Source organism: Epinephelus moara, chromosome 24, assembly GCF_006386435.1.
Source record: "Epinephelus moara isolate mb chromosome 24, YSFRI_EMoa_1.0, whole genome shotgun sequence".
NCBI lineage: Eukaryota > Metazoa > Chordata > Actinopteri > Perciformes > Serranidae > Epinephelus > Epinephelus moara.
Genome location: NC_065529.1, coordinates 30,822,718 through 30,847,436, shown reverse-complemented (window position 1 = coordinate 30,847,436; position 24,719 = coordinate 30,822,718). Strand labels below are relative to the sequence as shown.

Sequence of the window (24,719 nt, the reverse complement as noted above, 5' to 3'; positions counted from 1 at the left end):
GTTTACATGACATCCTCAGGCTGCTTAAAGGGTGCGGCACACACGAGCTAGGTTAAGCAGGCACAGTCTTCAATAAATTTTAATTGCCTCCACTATTTGTCTTAAGATAATGGGTTCTTCGTTTCTTTGATAGCTGTCCATGTTATAACAGTGACAATGCTCCTGTGGTGTGCTAAAGCAAGAAAACAATGCACTCAGTGAACTCTTATCTCTTATCTACCTTGGCTAATATTTTCCTGCACCTGCAAACATCACCACGTGAGATATTTTAGAGGCAAATTCTCTTTGCAGAACTTGTATTCTTAATATCATCTTCTGTTCTCTGTAAGTATTAATATTAACCTGTGCTAACTGTACACAGCCTAACACAGTCTGAGCCTCCGGATGCATTAGTTCAGTGATTGGTTAGGGTAAAATCAAATCCTCCCCTCCAGGAAACTGCTTAATAAGAAGCCAATGTCAGACTGAATAATGGAGTTGTACCATAATGGCTATTCAGTCTGAATATCAGGCTACCTTTGTTGACATTGGGATCACAGATGGTGCCTTTTAACATAGCCTCTTCCTGTGTGTGTGTGTGTGTGTGTGTGTGTGTGTGTACTGATTTTTGCCCTGACAAGGAGGCAGAGAAAGGAGGGGGGGGGGGGGGGGTACACTGATGAAATCTGCATGCTATAAATAGATCACAGTCCTTGGAATCTGCCTTTAACACTGAATCTGCCCTGTTAAATTCATCTAAGCTGGGTTAGACTGGCGACCGCTGCTGCCAGCTCCGTCTGTACATAAAATGTAGTGTTAGAAATGTAAACACAGTGTGATTTAATTTTAACAAATATCTTTAAGTTTGAGTCAGATTGATTGATTTTTTTTTTCCTTACTTTTTTATTTCTCCTGGTCTTTTTAAAATGTAATTAATAATATTCATAATTAAGGTAGCCTGCTCTCCCTGAAGAACGGTTGCCTCCTGTGAAGCATGCAGCTAATTTATCTGCCAGCACTGTAGCGTGCACGCAGCGTTTCCTTTTTAGAAATGAAAGGAAAAGAGGCTGCAGGACTAATTAGCAGAGGCTGGAGAAGGATCTTTTAAAAAGTCTACGGCAACCTGAGACTGCTGATAGGGTCAAAGGTCTGTAGCTTGACTGAGGCAAGCCCTCCACTGAATATCCACTTAGAGCGACAGGGAGCTCAGCCATGCTGCCTTTCATCCATACTGTAGGTCATTCACATCTGATAGGAATTTTAAAAGGAGTGCACTGGCCCCGATGATTGGCATGTTGATAAAATCTGCATGGCAAGTAATTATCTTGGAAATACGTCTGGCTGATGTTGTTCCATTTCATCTTTGTTTTAATCCACCTTCTCTCTTCTCCGGCAATTATTTAACCCCCGTCACCTTCTGTGTCAGCGTCTCACAGCTAATGGCTTCACTCTACTCTTCACAATCCCTGCTTTTTTGGAGTGAAAGGCGAGCAGCCATGTGTCTCTATACCACGCTGCTGTTGCCTGCCATTAAATGCTGCTTATTGATAAAGATGTCACCGTGGCAGAGGATATGTAGGCAAGGGTGTTTTTTTTGTCCTCTGCCTTGTCAGTGAAGCAGGATGGCTGTCTCTTATCCCAGAGAGATATTTGATCATCCTGCTGGTGCGTCCTCAGTGGGGTCAGCAGTCTGTGAGAGGGGGACAGTGACACAGCTGTGGCAGCCGAGTGGAACCAGTGATGGATGACATGCCAGAATGGGCCACGCTGCCTTCCCAGGCGCCTGTGTTGACAGGCTCGGCTCTCCACATCTCACATTCAGCATCAGTAGGGCTAATCGCGGGTCATGCCGGCCACAGATGTGACACATGAATATCGCTCCTGTAATTGCTCATTTGTCAACGTCACATTCTCAAAGAGCAGATATCTGCAGCCACGTTATTGAATAAAACTCGCTGTAATGGACAAATATAAAAATAGAAAGGTCCTCACAGGATAAAAGCACTGCTCTTTAAAGTGGCCATAATAGATATTTTAATGTTAACAAATTATCACATGACCACTAAATTATCACCAAACCCTAGACTGTGTGTAAAGATGTGTCTCCCACTGTACAAAAATGCCGCCAAAATATCCCAGATACGACTGCAGCCATCTTACATTTGTGACGTCATTTGGAGCCACTGGATTGAGTTTCTGTCCATAAACTTGTCTGACCAATTTACAAGCAGTGCCATTGATCATGAGCACACTGATTAGCACACATAGCTGCCCCACCCCCTTTTATAGCTTGTCGTCTGTCTTTATTATACAGTCTATGCTTTGCACTTGTTGTTTGAGTTAATTCATCTTGCAACTTATTTGTTTTGGTTACTCTTACTGCTCTCAAAGTGCTGTTTTTAACCACAACTGGCAGCTGTTATCAGCGGAAAAAGCTCTAACATCTGACTGTACATTACCTGTGCCGCACTAAGTAACTAACAGACACAGTTAAGATTAAGCTAGTGATAATAGTGGAGCATTTAGCAGCTTAAGAGCTAGATATGTTCCTCAGGCGTGGGTGGAAACCAAAATGGAGCTAAGAGAAGAGTGGATGATGGAGTAATATTTGTCAGGTGGGCATAAACTCGACACGACTCCAGATTAATGGAAATGTTGCTTTGCATCTTCTGGATGTGTAAACGTGCAACTAGGGTTTGGTGATATGAGGCTATGTACCATATGAAGGTAGAAATGCGTCCACTGGTAGAGATTTGGCAATACTGTTTCTATCGTGGGAGCTATTCAGGCCAGGCAGTGGAACAAATCAGGGATGGATTCTCATGTGATCTTGTGAGCTGCCTCACAAGGTACACTGATTTGGGCGGACATGGAGGAGGAGTGTGAAGTTGTAATGTGCAAACCTGTAACACTTGAAATTATTGTTCTTGGGAGCCTTGAAACTTCCATTTTTAAAGAATTTAGATTTTACTGTTTTGAGTCTTTTGTTTTTAAATGTCTCATTAGGCAGCTGTTTTTTTTGTTTTTGTTTTGAATTTCCAAATAAAAGAAGAAAATAATCAAATGTGATGAAGGATGGTATGGTTATTTTTATTTTAAACCATTTCCTAATTGAATTTACAGAACAATTACTGTCCTGTGATGTATACTGTTACTGTGATATGAAATTACGTAAAATGCAACAGAAGATTTTGGCCATGTTGCCCATCCCTGATGGCAACTGCTCGCCAAGGTGGTGGTAATATGTCACTGTCTTGTTTTATAGTTTGTTTCCACTGCCTCCAAGTGGCCATCAGTTACTGCAGGTTTATTTGGTGGGCAGTATTTTAACAGAGCATAGGCTGAAACAGATTTGTAGCCAAGGGCCACTTACAAACAGTATTTCTACGGATAAATATGGTGATTTATTGTAAATGCCATTCATTAATTTTCTTTTTGCTTCTGGTATCCGATGGTGAAAGCTACATTCTGTGTAACTACAAATGTATTGGCTCTTTTCTTGTACTATGTAAATTGTTTTGTGAGTGTGTGTGTGTGTGTGTTCATGTGTGTGCTCAGAGTGATTATAATCCAAGCCCTGGCTCTAAGCCCTTCAGCCTGTGCTCCACCAGCCGCAAGGCCACAGCCTCTCCCCACCAGTTAATTGCATCTGAATTAGTCCATTAATGTGGCCGTGTAGAGGGATGAAGGGGTGCACGGAGGTGTCTGGCCTCTTTTGACCACTGCAATGTATTATTAATGGGTCAGCAAGTCTGGCAGCTCTGCATTAAGTTGGCTAATGGACTGTAGGGTGGGTCTGTGATTTCCTTTCAGAAGGAAATCAAATCTAATACATATTACAGAAAAAAGGCTTCTCTTAGGCTTTTTTTTTTCAGAGTTTGTTAGTGAGAGCAGAGCAGTGATTTAAAATGAGACGTTGCTTCTTGCCGTTCCTTTGTGGATTTGTTCCCTGCTGACAGGTTACTGTGGGGAGTCCAAGGTTACACTGAGTCATCCGCCTGTGTCTGTCATGGACATGTACTATAATGTACTTTGCTAATGAAAAGCTAAGTATCAGATCAGATTAATTTGGATGATGGTAAATGGCTTGCTTTTTTCTCTGCTGGTGTAGTAGCCTTCAGGCCGAGTGTATTCAAGAGCCTGGGGATGACTTTAGGAATTGAAGAGTGAGTGACATGACAAGAGTACAACTGAATAAGAAAATAAAATTCTTTCGCTAGTTGATCTTCATCTTTGGTACTGACGGCCTAACCTTGTTTTTTAAGTGATACACACCCTAGTCATTTTGGAAATAGACTCAACATCAATACCAGGCAAAAAAAGATTTTTGTCACCAGAACCAGAGTGGTGGTATTCATATATTATATTTGATTCGGATCCTATCGTAAATTAACTATATTAACCTTAAAGTTCCCATAAAAAAACTGAAGTGGAGTGTTTTTATCTTCTATACTGGGATGTATTTCCCATTGAAACGGAATATTTGATTAGTGTACAGTTACAAGAAAGATTTAAATCAAATTGTTTGCATTTGATTGGACCACTAAAAAGTGGGAGGGTTTAACGTCAAGCACAATATGGTACCTCAACACACACCTCCTTCAACTTTAGATCAGGAGGATGAGGGAGAGACGAATGAATTAGACCTCCGCCACATTATTTTGTAAATGAAAACAAAGGTTTTGCCCACTGATATCCAGACACACATCTCTTCCTAACTCTTTCCATATTGCTTTGTTAGCTACTAAAAACACAAATGGTGAGGTGTGGTTTTATGTGACCTGTGTGGCTAGCAAGTCGGCTAAAGTCTAATTTGATTGGATGAACTTCTGTAAACACCCCCGAGTGCAGGATACCATTTTACTTGGTTTTACAGGAAGAGAAAATACAGGGATTCTGATGTAAAAATACATGTTTAGCACAGAAATAAATGATCAGTCAGAACAGGGACACAGGATTAAATCTGGAAAAATTATTTTTTTCATTTCATGGGGACTTTAATGGAATTATTCTTTCATTAAACTGCACAGTAATTTTAGCAGAATGCAGCTATGGTCAAATTTTGTTTCCTGACAGTCAGCAGTCACAAGAATATGACTATGCAAAGACAGAAGGTTAAAGAATGCATGTGACTGTTTTATTTATTTGCTGTCTGATAGTAACGTACATTTTGAGCAGCAGCATAAGCTCTATAATGTTTGTGTAGACATGCAGGAAAAATAAAAGGTCAAAACGTCTCACTTTTTCCTCTGCTCAATATAATGTGTTTTCAGTTGGACTTGTTCTGTTTTGCATTTGTCTTCCAAACATCCCATTTTACAGTCGCAGTACAAAGATGTAAAATTTGCTCCTTGCTATTTAAGCCTACAAAGAGAAGAATACATTGAAGTAGCACACAAAAGGCTTTCTGTGCCGTTACTTAATTTGTCTAACTCTTAAGTGGACAGTTGGCACTACCCCGTCACCATTAGTAGCTGCAGTCAGTTCTTCATTGTTAGTGGGCACTGTAGTCAGCAGGCTGCTGTGAGGCATTGTCAGAGGATAGCATCAGAGGCTCTTCTTCTGGCTGATAATTAAGTGGCGTACTGACAAACGGCTTTCATCAGATCCCTCATGTGGAACTGAGAGCATGCGAAGGCTTTCAGGGAGGATAAACCGGAGGACGTCACTTTGCCTCCAATCTTTCATGGCCTTGTGCTGCCTCTGCAGTGGAGGAGGAAGGGAGAGAAAAGGCGCCCTGTGTACTGTAGCACAGGAGAGAAGTGCGAGCCTGCGTCGCTCAAAGAGCCAGACTCAATTTACAGCGCTGTGCAAGGCGGCTCTCTTTGCTGATATTGTCAGTCTGTACTGTACCATTTCCCCAGTTTGTCTCGAGTGACCAAGCACACAGTATGTTCTACGTCTTTTTTCCCCTTTTGAGGATCTGTCAATTATTTTTGTTTCCTCAAGGCTGATATATAACTTGCGATGACCTTAGGCGCTAAGTGCATGAGACTAGACCGACAGAGTTTGAACTACTGTGACTATAACCCCCTTAAAACCCCTCTAAAAACTAAAATGTCCCATCACTGCAACCTCCCTGTTCCCAATCGCCCCCCAATAAAATCAAGGGCAGGATGAGTCTGGATGCTGTTTACAGGCTCCTCATTCGTCGACTTTATAAGCTGTATCAACATTTATTGTGTGCGTTCGCCAAACCATAAAAGGGAAACGGCTGTCTGTCACTGAGAAATGTGCATTGCAAACCAGTGTGTATATGCTCGGACAAAGACGGGTTTAGCTAATGTTAGCTCATCAGCAGCTAAAGTGGAGGCTGAGGAGCTGTTAACAGGATCATTTGGATGATATTTGATGTCTCGACTTACCAGCAATTACTAGAAATAGGGAACTAAAAGCAGTTACCGTCAAGTATAATTCCACATTTGAATGTATTTAATGATTAGAGCAGTGAAAAGGTCATTTTAAGATTTGCAGTAATGTAGCTGTTATACATGAATGTGAGCTACAGAGGGTTGGTTTTATAGATACAGAGTCATTTTCAAAATTAATTTCAAGCAAATATACTTATTTAAATATTTGTCAGTGGCACAGTTTAGGTAGTGAAACAAAATTCTCATGTATTTAACTGAAAAAAAACCCCACATTATTTCTCCTAATGTATCTGTCAAATGTCATATCTAGGGCTGTACTTGACTCAGAATGATGTCAGTCAAATCAGATCTGGCTGGTCAATACGAATATATGACTGCTCCGTCCATTTTTTCCATATAGAGTTTGAAATCTTGAACAGAATTTGGTGGGACATTTAGGGTGACAGCGACATTTATGTAATATAATAAACAAGCCAACCAAGCCCTCTGAGCTAATGAGTGCTAACTACGCTAATAACTGATTGGAAATGTGCAACAACATTTTTCGTTGACACTAGATATTAAGCAAAAGATTGACACTGTATCATATTAAGTTGCTGTGAGTTGTAAATTCACCACTTCTAAGCAGAAGGCAGAAGATAACGTTATCTCAGAGCCTGACTGGGCAAAGCCTCTTTTCCTCTGGGCTGCTGCCCTCGTCTCACTTAGCCTCACCCTGGGTCTGGGTCCGTAGCAGCATGTACCGGAGAGCAGCGTGAAAGCAAGGAGCGTTCACTCGACTTGAAGAACCTCAGTTGACTGAGTGGTCTCTGACTTATGATTTGAATATTGGACTTTCATGGGGCTGCCCTAGTCCCGTCATTTTTAAAATTATTTTGTACTATTTAACAAATGTACAGTTTTCATGGATAGACTAGTGACCCCTCAGGAAAGTACTGATGGGCCCATTTGATCCCCTCATAGACGATCCTGGCTCCAGCACTGCGCTGATTCTCATTTTTTCTCAAGTGGATGCTGCACATTTTTGTTTTATTCCCCTGGCTTGATTTTAATCCTGCCGTGTCTCAACCTTTCTGTTCCAGCCTAATCTGCTGTGTTGTATCGACTGGTTTACTGTTATCTATCACTCAATCCTGCCAACTTCCACAGAGGTCTGTGCCATTCACCATGTCTCCTCAATACTTCTTGGTTCATCGCCAATCACAACCCTGTCAAAGGTCAAAGATGTTCTGAAATAATCCACTTAATGGAATAATGCTGCACACTGCATCGTGCAATAGTGCAGCAAATGTAGCTACACCAGAGGTTGTACAAAGCGGTTTGACTGTGTGTGCGGTTTGGCTCTGAGCAAGAGAGTGAGACAGAAAGGGAGAGGCGCAAATATCAGCAAAAGAGAGACAAAGACGGATAGCTCTCTGAAGGACTGTGATCAAATAGGCCTCATATGAGTGGCTCTGGGCTTTTGTTGTAGTGTGACCTGCCATTCAGCGTTGCATTAAGTGAATTTTTCCCCCACAGCTTTTCAAATCTGCAGTGACCGCCTCCCAATTTATAAGGGGAATGCTCGAATTTCAAACGTAGCATTCAAGCCAGGGCTGTAACCTCGAGTGCACCTAGAAAATAATGCAGAAGTTGTTTTTTTCCTTGAATTTCTGCAGGTCCATTCCAAGGTTGGCCTAACCGCAACAAAGCAGGTAGGGAAGGGAATGTGGGTGCATGTGTCTGAGTGAGATTGAGTTCAGAACATTTATATTGGAGCTTTTGGTCTCTAACCCCATTGCTTCTGTTGAAAAGGGAACATCCTTGGTGCGGCATTCATAAACTTCTTTTGTGCTTCTCGAGAACTATGGGGGTTTTGTTTTGGCTCGGTCTATTGTCTGAGCTCTATAGGTTGCAGTGTCCCTGGATTACCCTCAGCAAAATTACTCGTCAGATAAAAGTGGATTGCTTTGCTTGCTTGATCAAAACAGGCAGGTAAGCTCAACATGTACTTTTACTTTATTTTTGCAGATTTCTTTGGTCGATGAGTATTTGACAGTGGTTAAAGAGGAGCTATTATGCTCATGTTCAGGTTCATACTTGTATTTAAGGTTTCTAAAAGAACATATTTACATGCATTAATGGTTAAAAACCACTTTATTTTCCTCACCTGTCATTTTAAGCCCCCCTTCTAAAAAAAGAAAAAAAAAGAAAGAAAGAAGCTGAGTCTGTGTTGCGGGTGCTCCATATCTCGGCTTCTTTGCACCGTCATTGCAGCCAGGGGAGTGACTGTAATAGAAAATAGCTGCACTTTCTACCGTGAAAAATCCCCAATAAAAGCTTATAAACACAAGCTGGCATGTTCCAGCAGAAATATTATTTGAAATTAGGGAGAAATTAACAACATCAGCAACCATGATTTTATGTTTCCCTGATGTTAGCATGTAGCTTCATTAAACAGTGTATGCTACGTCACTTGCAGTAGCTGGCCTGGAGCTGATTACAATAGAAAGAAATCCGGCACACTATGACGTCATACGGCAGCGAGAGTAGGAAAAGCAGTGGGAAACAGGGTTATCAAAACAGAAAGACACCTGGCCACCTTTATATGAATATCCGATGTTGCAACATTAAATGTAAGACACAAAATATGGAAAAGCATAATAGAAATGTGCACAGCCTGGTCTATAATGACTTGCTGTATATCAGAGATAGTCTTGCGTCCTTGTGCATCTTTCTGAGGTGACTTTCTTCCGCGAATGAAGCACACTCTGTACCTGCAGCCTCCCCTTGTCTGTCTCTTTCCTTTTCCTGCAGTTTGAATGTATGGAGCTGGCCCTCTGGAAACAATACACCTGTGGAGGCTGATGCAAACCAGTGACCTCGGTTGTCATCTCAATTGGCTCCCTGTGGCAGGCAAACCTTGACAGCTTTTTTTCCCCCCCTTTGTTTCTTGTGTTTATTTTCATTAATTATAGCTATTTAAAAATCCCAAATAATAAACTCCAAGCATATCACTGTTGCAAATGTTCTGAAAGATTTTTTTTGTGTGCTGCCATCACTGTTTTCCGGATAACGTGTTCTTTTTTGAGTCCTCACAACATGTAATCGCTTATCAAGCTAATTTCTTTCTTGCATGTATTGCCCTCATTATATGAGCCTGCCAGTGAAAAATGGGTTTAATTTAGCCAAATGCTCACTGTTAGGGGGGGGAGAGAAAAATACAATTTCCCCATAGTGTCATCTCCTTCTGCACAAGTGGCTGTTGAGTTTTAATTACTATAATACCTCAAAGTGCTACGCCAGATGACCTGGGTCTAGATAGTCAAAAGTTAGTGATCATTTTGATTTTTCTTGATTGCTCATTTGCTTTTGTCTTTGCATTATTGACATAGACGTAGAGCTCTCCTCGCACCGAATAACAGGTTATTACACTTATGACAGATTTCACCTTGGCGTGTATTTTTCTGTGGCAGGCAAGCAAACTGTTTATGTTTTATTAAAGCTACATACAAGTGAGTAAAGATCAGAGGCTACGGGGTTTAAAACCTAGCATGCCAACACATTACTACGAGATGCCAAGGGAGGCAGATCAAATGCCTTTGAAGATGGTTAGAAAAATCAAGTTGAAAATCGTTATAGTTGACTTCATTGGTATTTGAGTGTGGGCTTTGGGTCTCTCCGTAGCTTCGCTAGATGCGAGAGTGCTTTGCGGTGAGTGTTGGCAGACTTTTTGAGTCTGACAGTATGGTGTCGGAGGGGGAGGGTTCACTATCGTCAATAAAGCTTAGGTAGTGCTAAATAGAGTTAAATATGTCTTTAATAGGCTCTTAATGTAATTATTTTTGTCAAACTCACTTTACCTACTGTACTTCAGTCTCTCTTGGAACCTTTAGCAAATTTCTTATGATTTTTTTTTTTTGTGAAAGTGTTAAAACAGCAGGTGACAGTGGTTTTAAGTGTTCATAAAGTGAAGCGTACAGCCTCCTGGCACTCCTTTGTCATCACACAGCAGGTTTTCATCCAGTCAGTCAGAAGAGCCTCGTTCTAATGGCCTTAGGGTCACCGCTCTTCTCTCAGCTAACAGGATTAAATCATCTGGTGATTGCACCTGGACGAACTTACCTTTCTCTACCTGTGTCTATGTGAGTCCAATATTTTTTTTTTTTTGCAGCGCTGCCTTGCTGAGCGAATGCTGTGGCATCCCACATGCCTTCCCACACCCACTACAAATAGACAGCGAAGGTGCTACATTCCGTGGCCTCGGTGCAGATCCCCGAGGCTGAGGAGTATGTTCTGTGTTGGTGGGCATGTCACAGGGTCCATATAAAATAACAAAGGCCTAAAAATACAGTAATCTACCTGTGTGTGAGTGTTTGTGTGTTAGTGTGTGAGTGTGTGTTACTGTATCTCTACTCTTCCCGTTGCCTTTATTGTGGGCTTACTTGCTGCACTCAATTCTTACCGCTCCTCACTGTCACCTCTTTGTTTCTGCCTTCAGTCTGTCTCTTGGTTCGGCTCGGCAGATATGTACCCGTCAATGAAATTGTCAATTGAAGATATATGGAGATATTGTGGTTTTCAGCACTCAAGTCAAAATAAAAGATAGATTTACTTTTCCCAACAACTGTGGCTACAGATGAAATACTTCAGAGAATTCTGTATACAGTCTGGTAGTGTATAGTATAGTGTTGAAGCATTTTGTTGAGGTAAAACACTAAAAGACCATTTGATTTGTTTGTTTTTTTATTATTTTTTTCAGTTCTGTATTGGAGATATCGTAACATCTTATGTTTTACAGGCCTGCAACATGTACTTTTTTAAAATCTAAAGAGTCTATAGGTTCTTCATAATATTTCTTCAATTCATAGATTTAATTTTTGTAGAGAGTAGGCCTTAAACGTCATTAAATATTCCTCAAATTGAATTTTTGACGTCGTAATTACCATAAACATTTTGTCTAATTTAATTTATCCATCTTTAAAAAAATATTTTTGTCAGAATGACTCAAGCTCTTTTGTGTGAAACTCCTTATTTCTGATATTATAAATCTTTAAACCTGCCACTGAACCTAAAACTGTCTTTTTACTTCTTACCTTCACTTACCTGTTGCCAAAATTTAGATTAACTTAAATCACTCTAATCACCGTATTCCCACACAAAAGCTACCTCTGCACGGGACCACATATATTGTATATGATAAATTTATACTTACCTGCAATTCTTGAATAAAATAAAGATTTGTCCAAAAATCAGCCTTAAATTTGGTTAAAAATGATCTTGAAAAGGTCTTAAAAAGCACAAAATGTAAGTGTCTGATACCTGCAAACACCCTGTTTTTCTTTAAGCAATGTTATACGAGAGGGTTTACTTTACCATCATTATTGGCAAGACAGTAATGCGACATGACCGAGGCGCTTGAGTCACAGTTGGTAACTGTTATACAACAGTTACCAGCAAAATAAAAGATACAGGCTCATTAAAAATGTGCTCATATAGTGAAACGATTTCCTCTCAAAATAAAACGCTTTTTGTTAATGTTTTCTTTGTTTCCTTGAAAATACATGGGTTCTGACTAATAACTGGAAACATCACGTCAGTAGACTCCTATGTAATGAAACCTAGTTACTAGTTCAGCAAGTAGGCCGACCCTTAACGACCTAGCAACAGAGTCGATTTCTAGTCAACGTTGAGTCAGCCAGCCGACTTGACCTAACGGTTATGCTTTGTAGAGATCGTGGGATTTTCCAAACTGAATAAATACCACATACATAGCCATAAAACTACCTTGCTAACTCAATCTTGTTGCAACTAAGATATCTGCTGAAAAAAAAAAAAAGTTTCCATCGGCAGGCTTAGCTGCTATGTCCTCAAACTTCACACGTAGACTATTTTTAAGATATTGCCGTGTCATCGACTACTGGGCGCAGCTAATGTGATTCAAACATTCCAGTAAAAGTTAACTCCAGAGCGCTGTACAAGTCAAAATTTATTGGGAAAAGATAGTAATCATTTGCAACATTCTCAGCGTGTTTTTTATCCAATGAAATGTTCTGCTTCAATCCATATTTTATGGCATTTAGCCTTTCAAAAACATTTTCACTGCGGTCAAAAATGTGATTGCCCTCCAGCTCACTGCACACAAAGGGAGGCACGCATCTGTATTAACAGGGCGGTCTAGCAGCAACCTAGCAGCACCATAAATTATAGTAATTGAAGAAAGTTGATTTAAATCAAAATGAACAACAAAGCGATCCATTTTTCATTCAGCTCTGAAACTTAAAATGTTGCCATGGAAATGGCAGAGTAATATTTGTAGTGGTGAGGATGGTGTGCTGTCGTGGCACATGGCACGTTTTAAATGTCTAGTTTATCAATCAGATTGCGTGGTCAGATCTACTTATTATATCATATTGATTAACCTGCTGATTATTTTATCAAGCTATCTTTTTTTTACAAATAGGAAAATAGTGAAAAAATGGCCGTTATAATTTCCTCACACCTGAGGTGACGTAGCACTATCAGCATCATGCATACGTACAAGGCTAGCAACAAATCCTCACATCTGAGAAGCTCAATCCAAATGTTTGGAGTTTTTCCCTTTTGAAAAATGCTTAAATTATTTATCCATTAAAAGATTAGTTGACAATAAGTAAAAATCTAATATTATAATACTATAACTGAGGGCACACGAAATGCAACTTTTTGCATGCAGCAGAAAATGCTTTGTCATTTTAGACAGACCACCCTTGCATAAAACAATTTTCAGACAGTGATAAAAATTCACTGCTGTGTACAGTGACATCACTCTTTATGGCGACACCGGTCCATGTTCATCAACACATACACAGCCCTAAGGTCTTTATGTCCTTCCATTTGTTTGGCTGATGTTTCACGCGCTCACTCATTCATTCACTTGCTCAACTCACCCACTCAACCACCAGCTCTTTCTCTCCGTCTCACCATTCATCCATCCAACAGATCTTATTTCTGTATTTTTCAAACAGATCTGAAGCATCTATCTCAGCAGTGGCTCAATTCTTTTATATCCCTTCATCATTCAGACGTGCTGACAGGTCAATTAGAGGTTGAGGTCCTATATCCTCCAAGCGATGGCACTAGCAAGAATGTTTGCTTTGGTTCTTCTGATTCGTCCCCTCCTCTGTACAGACACTCTATACCAGATATTAGATGTGGCAACACAGGCCTGTATAATATTTTTACATGGCTGTTTTTCTCTCTCTCCAAAAGCCCTGTGGTACATTCTGTCTTCTTTTTCTCTGTGAATATGAAAAGACATGTTGATTTCATACAAAATGGGATAAACTTAAACGGGAGTGGTACTGGAATCTGGTACACAATGTCACCTAATCTAACCTTGCCTTACTCGATAAGCGTGAGTCTGTGCATCCCTTTGCTTTTCTCGCCAGACCTGCTCTTTATTGAAAATGTAAATTCAACCCAGGAATAATTTTCAGTTGGATATATTTGCCTTTATGAGCGGCTCCCGTAGCGGAGGTCATTGTAATGTTTAACCGCTGGTTCCTGACACCGATCACCACCGCCTGTTTTCCCACACACCGCAATACGAGGGAGAACACTTTGATCACAAATACAGCAAATCCAGTAGCATTTAAGTTCCCCTCCATTTGGAGTTTGATCTTAACACTTTAAGAGCACCTCTAGGTCATCACAGACTTTCACTTGGTGTCAGGAATGTTTCAAGTAAACTCACATCTGCCTCTTGTTGCTTTTTGTTAGTTGTGGAAAATATAAGAGTGGGCAGTGTGTTGGTTGGTTAGAGCCCCCGCACACTTTCTTTTTTTTTTTAAAGCTTTGTCTAGAGGCATAAAGTTGCAGGAAGATGGTGTGAATGTGGGAAGGCCAGGAACCTACGGGGACATCGATTTGTTCACGTTGGACCACAGTGTGACTCTTCCTCTCCCTCGGTTGCTGGTGTTCATCCCTGTGTCATAACCGGTATGTGTGCATACATGTGTCTGTCCCAGCATGCCGAGTTCGCTCCCTTGGGTCCCTGACCGTGTGCACAGGGTGCCTCCTCCTCCCCAGCTGTGAGGAGCAGGGCTCTGACATGGCCTGTCCCTTTAGCTCACTCTGAACGTTTGACACGCCGAGCGCAGAGGTCAGCCTGACCTACTTTCCCCTGGCGGCCCTTCTGCTGAGCTGCAGCGCTCCTCAGCAGGGGGGGCAGCGAGGGCGGAGCTGCTTACGCCTCCACTGCTGTCCTGGTGTGTTAAATCACCGCCATTTGTTAGGAGACACGTACCAGTGTGTGCGCGTGTTTTTTTTTTTTTTAGGTGTGTAGGAGGCATCCCACATGCACAGACATACACACACACACGCAGGCTTGTGCTGAGGTTGGATATGAAGTGCTCTGTGGGGGTTGCAGGTAGATGCTGGGCAGCACTTGGGCAGGACCCCTGCAGTGAGCTCTGTCTGACTCACTTTGTGTATCACTGTTCACACCCTCTGACCTCTCCTACCTACTTCACTTCCCTCTGTACTGTAGATCCACTTATACCCTAATGCAGAACTTGTAGCCTACTGTCTTAAGCAAATACTCACACAGACTAAGGTTGTAAATCTAAGGAGCTGCTGCTCAAATGCTGACATATTGTTTATATGCGCAGCAGTAATTGGCCTTAATTTTTCATCAGCCTATCGTTGTCTTGCTCTCCCCATTCTCTCCTACTCAGCAAATACACTGCGATCTATCAAATGCAGCGACTGTTGCTGTCACCGTGTTTTCTTCTTCTTCTCCCCCTGCCGCTGTTGTAACATTTTAAAACCCTCTTTTGTTCTGGTTCATCTCTTCGCCTACAAATGACCCACAGCCTGTTAGTTTCACACCACTAATGTGTCTGAAGCAGTGGAAAGAGTTTGTCTGACACAATACGGTACGTCGCGGACACAGGGCCTGTCAGGAGGAGAGGAGAGCAGGCAGGCAGAGTTCATTAAAAAGTAAACTTCTAATGTAGCGGCAGGCCTTGGCTGCTTGACTGTATCAATGATTTAGGCTCAGCAGAAGGCCCTTAATGGATAGAGCCACCTCTCTGTGCAAGTTCAGCCGCTTCTGTCCGCCTGGCATCAAGTGGCACACACACTCAGAGGCTGTGAAGGGAAAATGGTTTTAAGTACTTAAGTGTGTATGGCATTGTACAGCTTGCATCACACACCCTTCTGCTCAGACGCTCCCCCGTTGGACATGTCGCAGGGTTTTTAAAGTGGCATAGTAGCTGGCTAAAATGAGAGCCTGGTATCTGTTTGTCACCATCCACTATGCATGATCACCTCCTGCGTTCATGTTGTTTTATTCTTCTGAGTTGAAGTCGAACTGTGACGAGGCGAGGGACAGAGTGTGGCTCAAAGGACAAGGCCCGTGTAGTGCTGCTGTCACTGCAGCCTGTGTGAAGTAGTCTGGCTGGGCCGAGGTAGAGAAAGAGCATCTGTGAGGATCTCTAGTCATGTTTATGTGTACTCAACGTTGGGCTCAAACAATAAGTCCTTTACCAGGGTTCCCACGAATCCTTAAAATGTCTTAAAGGGCATTGGATCCTTAATTGGCATTAAAATCTTTCCCATGTCTTTCCCATGTCTATTCGGCCACATATTGCAAAAAAACACACATTCGGTATTCGGTGGAATAAGTGAAAAGCAAGGCCGAATAATAGCGGCGTGTTTTGATAACGCAATCAAACAACGTGCCGTGACGGGCGGAGTAAAATGTCAGCAGTGTGGCGATCCGTCCGTCACCACACCCGCATTTGCGACTAAAAATAGTTTTGAGCGAGCAAAATAGGCTTAAATCATTCAGCACACTGTGCGAGCAGCCTACAGATTTCAACCACCAGCAGAAACGAAAGGCGAATCCCACCGATTGTGGGTTGAACGGGGGTCACAGACACAGACAGTAATGTATTCCTGTCAAATACGGCGGCCATCGGCTTACCGGCGACGGAGAAGTCGGCTCCAATAATATCCTCTTCTTGGCGTCATGACTGCCCAGAAGTACCTGAACAGCCGAGCCAGCCGAACACAGGTATGTGACGTGTCAGAGGAGAAACGAGCCGTTCACGGCCCACAAACCTCACCGCACTTTAGGGACTGTTCTTTACTTATGAAGGGACTTGTCAGGGGAGGAGGGTGGCTGGTTGATTCTTATTTTATTTATTTATTTTATTTTGATCCCCCCTATGTTAATCACTTATTGATGCTGTTTTTGAAGTATGAATAAGTCAATAAGTAATTTATTCCATTGAAATATCATTGATGTATTATAGAAAAGTGATTTATCTTTTTATAAATGACAAAAGGCACAGCTGCCTCATTTTCGCTGTGGTATCCTGATACTACTCAGAACCATGATATTTTCATTGGTATCGTACAGTGGGATCCAATTTTGGTACCGTGACAACACTAATCTGGAGGGGGTTCATCTGCAAAAACTAATAAAAAACTAAACGATATTCAGTATTCGGTACTCGGTATTCGGCCAAGCGTTTAATATTATTCGGCTTCGGCTTCGGCCACAAATTTTCATTTCGGTGCATCCCTAGTTAAGACATGGGAAGTAGGATGTTGCATAGTAAAATCTCAAAATAGATTCACATTTGCCTTAACGTCACGCATATCAGGATAGTGGGATATTTTGTTTGTGGCCAGGATGCTCAGAGCAGAGGATTCACTGTCTGCTAGCAAGCTGTCACTGTACCTGGACGATAAAAATTCAACAAAAATTGTCTGTTTAACCAAGATTTCAGGATAAAGCATATGATGTTGGTGTACTATTATGCAAAAAAGTTTTTCAAACTCAACACAGTAGGAATCAAGCAGTGGAATCCCACATGCAGAGGGAGAAACAAAAAATCGCCAAGTCATGTTTTATAATAAACTTTTGGGCAAATTGTTTCTAACCCTAAGTAAGTGATGCTGTTTTTTCCTGTTATTTTTTGTTTTAATAAAATGAGTCTGAGTGGCATTAAAAAGTCTTAAAAGTCTTACGTCTAGCTTGCCTTAGGAACCCTGTCTCCTCCCAGGGCCTCCATATCACCATTACTTTGTCCTAAAGAGTTTGGATTTATGTGTCAAGTCTATGTGACTTTTCACACCTCATTCTACAGATAAGCATTTTCTGCATCATAGCATTGCGCATACTCACTCGCAGGCAAAGTGGCTATCATGTGGCTGGATTACATTCAGACCACATAGAGTTCTGATCACAGCGGAAGCCTGAGTGCTTCCATATCTAGTTTTAAAGATCCGATAGCAGTGTGACCAAAATATATTGTGGTTTGAGAGCTTTCCATGAATGTATTTTGGTATGTAACAGAGGCTGTAATGGTTAATTATGCTTTATGAGCCTGTGGTAAAACTTAAAATAGAATTACAGCTAAAACCTCGATGAATTAATTAGTCCATCGACAGAAAATGAATGAATTGATGATTGATTATTCGTAGCGCTTTCATGCAAATATAGAGATTAATGTGAAGAGTTGCTACTTCTTTGTGTTTTATTTCATGTCAAAGATGTCACTTTGCGCTCTCAGAATTTGTGATGGGCATTTCTCACTCTTTTTTGACATGTCAGGGATACTCACCTTGCTTTGCTGAGGGGCCACTTTTGCCAAATGACAGGAGGCCAGGGACCAGTTAATAAACAAACAATAGTATTTATCAGTACATGAGTTGCCTAATTTCAACCTTTCAGTGTTTGCCAAAAGGAAAATCCAGTCGCAGCAGCCCTCCACAGGTCAGATGTACGCAGGGGGCAATTCTAGCGTTTCTAGGATTTGAGGGCAATTGGGGCTTAGGTTAGGGGATCCTATAAACAAGCTGTATTTTGATGCTTTTATATATACTCTTGCACCATATTTACACCCATGTACAATAAAATCCCCAGTGTGAATCAACTTACTTTCATTGTGAATTAGAAAATGGTCGGCAGGCTGCCAGGGACACTATTGCCAGCCAAACTTGGCCCACGGGCTGTAACTTGAATGTCACTGTCACAGGCTAAACGATTAATCAGTCCATCAAAATAATACTTGACAGATTTGTTGATAATAAAAATAGTGACTAGTGAGACAGACTGCATGTTTTAAATGTGAGAATCCCCTTGTTTTCTGTCAATTTTATTTTGATTCGTGATCATGTTGTGTAGGCGTACAAGGACAACTTGTATTAGAGAATCTGTGTCTCTTATTACCCTGTCTATTGTATTTTGTGCTGTTGTCTTTGTCTGTGTGGATTAAATTTCCCGTGTTCAGGTATTTCTGTGATACTCCACCCAAAATCTTTGGAGTATCAAACACTCAGCCCTGCAGTCTTTAAAGGTGGCTGTTAAAATTTAGTGTTTCAGAAACAACGGGAGCCACGGTTATCTTGAGTTTGTGTCAGTTCTATTGGATTACAATGGTGGTGAGACAAAAAGTGTCAGAAAGCGTTACAGCATAATCCACTTCTCTGCTGCCTGTTCTCATGCTCAGTACGTTGCAAACACACAGAGCTATTTATGCTACTTCAAGTAGGTATTTGTAGTTCGAGGAAAGGTGATATTGTGACATGGAAGGAGCTTCTCTAACCATATTTCTTTTGCTGAGCACACAGAGATACAGCAGAGCAGTGAATTATGCTTCAGGTGTGTTAAGAGGTTCCAGCAACTGACAATAAATTTCATACAATAAATTCAACCTTGATGGGAACTAGAGTGAGTTGTCATCAAACGTGTTAACCACAACTCTATTAAACAAACAACTAAAAGTATCCTCAATGCTACAATACAAGAAGTAAGTGCTAAGATGGTGTGTCAAGATGTAATCTTAAAAGTTGGGTTTTAGGGTCTGCGGCAGAGTAAGGGCTATGATTCTGCTGTCCTGACTTCGGTGGGGACTGCAAAGTCAAAAAAAGATCCTTGACTGAGATTAGCAACCACAGGGGCATTGTGCTCCTTTGTGCAGTGGGCACGCCATAGCACAGGGTTGGGCCATGATGTGGAGGTTTGACGGAGTAGTTCCCCTCGCTGCCCTCCAGATTAACACCAGAGTCTTGAACTTGATGCGAGCCGCAACACAGACCCAATGTCATGAACACATTTTGGGGGATCCATTGTGACATGAATTCTTTGTGAAGGCGCAAACTGCAGAGTTTTTACAACCTGCTTTCAAGCCCACAGGGATGATTGTTTGATACTCAGAAGATAGATTTTGGGTTGAGTTTCACTTTCAGAAAATATTCCCTTCTGGCACAGAATTGTTTTGACTGTGGCGCCAGTTTCCCCCCTCTATATTTTGTGTTGGAGAAGAGTGTTAGACTTATTCTGGATTGCATTGGCATTTCAGAGTGATTTAACCAGAGAGATTGACAGCATTACAACGAGGCTGTCATTATCATCCCTCCTGTGGTATAATTGCCTATACTGTTGAATAAGCAGCTCCCATCTTTTGCACTTGGGGGTCTCTCTTTCTCTCTCTGTGTGTCTCTCTCTACTTATCTTCTGCATCCGTTAAACTCATCAGAGAATCCTACAGCTTTTTAGTGTGGCCATCTGTCAATACCACTCCATAAAGTGGAGTGGAGAAACGTGTGCATCCATTGGCTCTTGTAAGCCCTCAGCTGGCCTGCCTCCAGCTGGTTCTGAGGGCCTAGCCGTAGCTGGTTAACCCAGGCCTGGAGCATCGCTCTCCAGCCCTTGTGGCTACTTCAGCCCACCTCGCCTCCCCAATCAGGCAGCTGGATGAACCTCCCTCTTCACCGCCGTGGAGTAGCTTGTAACACTGTAATGAGTTAACTTTCAGAATGATCTACATAATTTATTTCCTGCCCCCACAGGAGCTCGCTGAAGCATTAATTAATATCAGGCCCTGGTATCAGCAACCATCCCAGTGTGGGATTCCTTCTGGCTCCTATTTTTGGCACCCGAGGAATTCGATATGTTGTGCAACCAGAATGCAGTTTGTTGGACATTGATGAAAGATATCGCTTCCTGGTGGCTTTGTGCGCAGATTGAGCTCCTTTTATATGTGTGTGTAGAGTGAAATCTGGACACAGTTGCAGGCCAGATCTCACGCCACTGAAATGAGCTGACCTCGATGACAGGAGCCGTGACTAAACCTAAACGATACATGCCAACAAGTTGTACGCCCTTGTCGCTGCTGGCAGTGATGTTCTCCTCACTCGAGTACTGCAGACTTGTTTATGTAATCTGATTTTTGATATGTGTTTACTCACCTCGCCACCTTTCTCTCTGTTTTTCCCCCACAGAACTCAATAAGGCACAATCTGTCATTGAACAAGTGTTTTCTCAAAGTGCCTCGCTCCAAAGATGACCCAGGAAAGGTGAGACTTTTAAGCATTCATTTGATTATAAACTAATAAGAATGCATGTAATTATGATAAAAACACACACATAGGGGAATATGTAGCATCTCAGCTGGCAGAATTCACTGTTTCAACATTTTTTTTGTTGTGTATCATGCTATCTCTGGTAGAAAAATGTTACCTTTGAATGGCTGCCAGGACTCTGACAGTCTGGAAATGCATGGCATGCTCGTAATCTATTATGAACCTCCCACCCCCACAGAATTGCATTTCAAATGTAAGGAGAGACTAGTTTGTTGGACCAGCGCAGACAGCAGATGTGGGCTAGCGGCGGGAAAAAAAGCCACAGACTGGTAGAGATGGGGCCGTAACAGGGTGGAAGTCAGGTCATTTCCAGAATCTTGTGTCCCTGAAGTATTTACTCAAGGTGAATCTACTCAGGGAAAGAAAATCAGACCTCATTTGCTCTCTGCTCAGCTCCCATTTTTCTTCCCTGTAAAAGGATGTATAGTCTAACATGTTAATTTGACATTTGAATCTCAGTAGGAGCCAGATTTACTTCGCAATCTGTAGCGACATCAACCTGATAAGTAGTGTCCCCCGGTCCACTGAGTAGTTCATGAAGGAGGGAGCCTATGGGCCTATGTTTCGTATGATGGCGTGCATAGGTCTAACCATATGTAGCCTAACCCAGATTTCATCCCGGTGCTGTCAAAGCATACGCTACATATGCTTAGGGAACCGCACAAATAATTACACACACACACGCACGCACACACCGACACATGCATGAAGAGCTACGCCTAGCTGTGTAGAGGATGGGGACTGAATGCTAATTTCATGTTTTGCTGTAATCCTCTGATATTGACACTCCTGGGAGCTGCTCCACTAAATACAAAATAATCTATTGCTGTATGGATCCCATTCCAAATGCATGGCCAACATGCTCGCATCCTTAATGTTTAATTTGGAATTTTCCTCACTCCCTTCCCCCCCGAAGACAACTTCAAAGAGGCGCTAGCCGCTCTTGATATGTTGCATCAATATTGTAATGTGGCAGGAATATGAGAACTGCTGGTTGGATGAGATAGGAGAGTCATGTCGCTCTCTGTCTGACTCTCTCTCTCCGAGATGGTGTAAGAGATGACAGTTGGTATTGTACATACACACACACACCCTGTCTACCTCGGAGGTAGACTTGCAGCCTCCGAAGGCCACCGTTAATAATCTTTATTTTAATTGGTGGTACGTCTCAGTCTAGAGTTGCCTGGATAACCAGTGTACTTGTGTATGTGTTTGTCCTTCCTATATTTACACAGAAAAGGGGAACTAGATGACAAAATTTGTGTTGATGTAGGAAAATGAGCTGCGTCATTTACGGGTAGAGAGCAGGTAGAGTACATGTGTTATCAGGAGCTGGATTTTTTTTTGTAACTATCTTTACAGCAGCCTTTGTTTTATGGCTGCAGAGGATATTGTAGCTTTGCCCCAGACTCCACGGGCACACTTTACTTGGCATTGCTTCAGTATATTGCAGTATATTTGTGAATAATTTAATGACTCTTTATATGTTTTTCTTTTTTTCCTGCCAACTCTCTGGGGGTGGGTGTAGGGAAATGCAGAAACTCCCCTCCCATGAGGGTTCACTTAATGTTTTCTTCCCCCCCTAATTAAAAGAAACGCCACTGAGCCTGACTTTATCTTTCTGACTCCTAATTTTGAAACATCTGCATTTAACCCCTGCATCTCGACACGGAGATGGATCGCATGTAGAGACAGTTTTTCCTCACCTTTACATACATCCTTCAGTGCGTTTTCTTGTAAAAACATGGGGTATGTAATGAGGTTTCTGCTGCATTTTTTCTGTAGCCTACATCAATATGAGATGTTTCTTCATCTTTGCTTGATTGTGCTGTGAATTATTCTTCCCTCTGAGGGAAATGTTAATTGACCCCAAAGCCTCGCACATATTAAAAACTTATAATTTTAACCCCCTGACGAATATAGGCCAACCCGGGCTTTTCATTTTAACAATTGCAGCAGTGGTGTGTGTGAGCTGTGAAAATAACAGATTTGCTTGCTTTAACAAGAGCACGCCATTATGCAGTGGTTATTGTATAGATACTTGAGATACAGCTTGTTCCTGTGGCCTCTCCTGTTTTTCAGAGAATTTCTCGTGGAAATACCAATTATTCTCTCTGCTAAGGAAGTAATTTTAAAGGTCCTGATCTCACTTTCTCTCGACAATTGAGATTTTATCGGGGGTCATATGAAATATTAAAAATAAATTCAGAACTTGCAGGGCCTTAGGGTAAAAATCTGTACTGTGAGCGGCGTTCCTGTTGGCTTCGAGGAAGAACACCATTGAAAAATAAATTAAATGGGGCCGAATGCAAAGATAAATAATGCAGCCTGGTTGTGGAATTGCTAGCTGCAGCCCCAGAGCCAGCCCCAACTGTTCTCTCCTTGATTAGCCTCGCTCAGACCTTAGAAGAAAGCAACACGGCAGGGCTAGCGCCTGGGCTGAGACTGTGGAGCCTTCATCCTTGGCAACAGCACTCTGACTCAGTACCTGAGGCTGAGGAAGTACAGCTTCAGGAAAGGCTTAGCATTTCACCACCACCAGCTGCCCTCACCAGCCTCTCATTGAGAAGCAGCCGCAGAGGAGGAAAAGCCAAGCCTTTCGTACTAACAAAGCCCACCCACACGCCGCACAAACTCACTGCTATCAACTCAAATAAAAGCTCGGGCTGACTGACTTCAGCAGAGCAGATGAGGCCTCTGATTTCCAAATAATGTTGTATCAAAGAAAGATCTGATGCGAGAGGAAGTGTCAGTCCGGTGCAAACGTCCTAGAGATGTCAATATGTTATGTATTATCAGCTCATGTGTCTTTCCTCTGTCTGCAGGGCTCTTACTGGGCCATTGACACCAACCCAAAGGAGGATGCCTTGCCCACGCGGCCAAAGAAGAGGCCGCGGTCTGGAGAGCGGGTGAGTCTGATGAGAGAAACTCTGCATATTCCCAAGAAAACACATTTGTTCACATATGCTGTTCATCTGCTTAAGCTTCTGCCTCCATCTCTACTTGGTTTAGTGTTTAGCTGTGCCTCTGTGTCTCTACTTCTGCCTCAGCCTTCCTTTCCTTTTGCCCTCCTTCGTCTCCCACTCTTTCTCTACCACATGCAGACACACACATGTGCGCGCGCACACACACACACACACACACACAGACTCAGTAGGAGTTCGTATCCAGACTTTATGTAACTGCCTCTCCATGCTGCTTCGCTAGCCTGTCATGAAGTGGGGTCCTTATTAATAAACTATGCCCAAGGCAGCCATTACATACATTACATTCTGCGCTCACTTTTTTTAACAAACATCAATTAATGCAGAGCTGTGCACGCCGGCTATTCTGAGCGGGAGCTTTTGTCTTTAATTATGGATGAGTCTCGTCCAGCGTTACATACAGCTGTACAGGTTTTAGTGAGCTGCTCAGATTGACCTGGCCCTGGGGCATCCCGACACAGCGAGCTCTTGTCTCCTCCTTCCCCACAATGTGGCTCACCAGAGGCTACGATAAAGGGAGGATCCGGTTAGGCTGGCGAGGCAGACTCACGCGCGCACACACGTTAACACACGCCATTCTCTTTACCACACACACACAAGCACAGAGACTACATAAAACTTAACATGCTGTTCATGTAATCGCCCTACAGCATCAAAATTTTATCACATTCATTCAACAAACGGCGCCTCTTTGCAAGTGCGAGAGATTTTATATACAACAAATGTGAAGGAAAAAGCACGTTGTTTTTAAGATGCAGCTCTGCCAACAACAGTTTCGACTAAAGCTTTCCTGATGCTGTTCTGTTCATTTGAGCATGACACAAAAGAACGCACCAAGTGAAGAGTGTGTTTTCTGTAGGACACATGCACCGCACTCACCCTTCCCCCCCTCTAGACACTGTCTGCCTACAAGGCATTCCATTAAGAGTCTCAGACATTGAAATTGAGAGTTTGTGAAATCTCATTTATGTTTATCATGAATTAA

At 42.2% G+C, this 24,719-nt stretch overlaps 1 protein-coding gene across 3 annotated transcripts in view; it reads left to right on the top strand.

The window, feature by feature from the left end:
• foxj3 (forkhead box J3) overlaps window positions 1–24,719 on the top strand; it is a 96,213-nt gene that overhangs the window by 45,502 nt on the left and 25,992 nt on the right. For all 3 annotated transcript variants that reach the window (XM_050037561.1, XM_050037562.1, XM_050037560.1), the window contains exons 3-4: window positions 20,610–20,684; window positions 23,576–23,659. In XM_050037561.1, coding sequence (XP_049893518.1) covers window positions 20,610–20,684; window positions 23,576–23,659 — 159 coding nt within the window. The remainder of the gene's footprint in view (window positions 1–20,609; window positions 20,685–23,575; window positions 23,660–24,719) is intronic.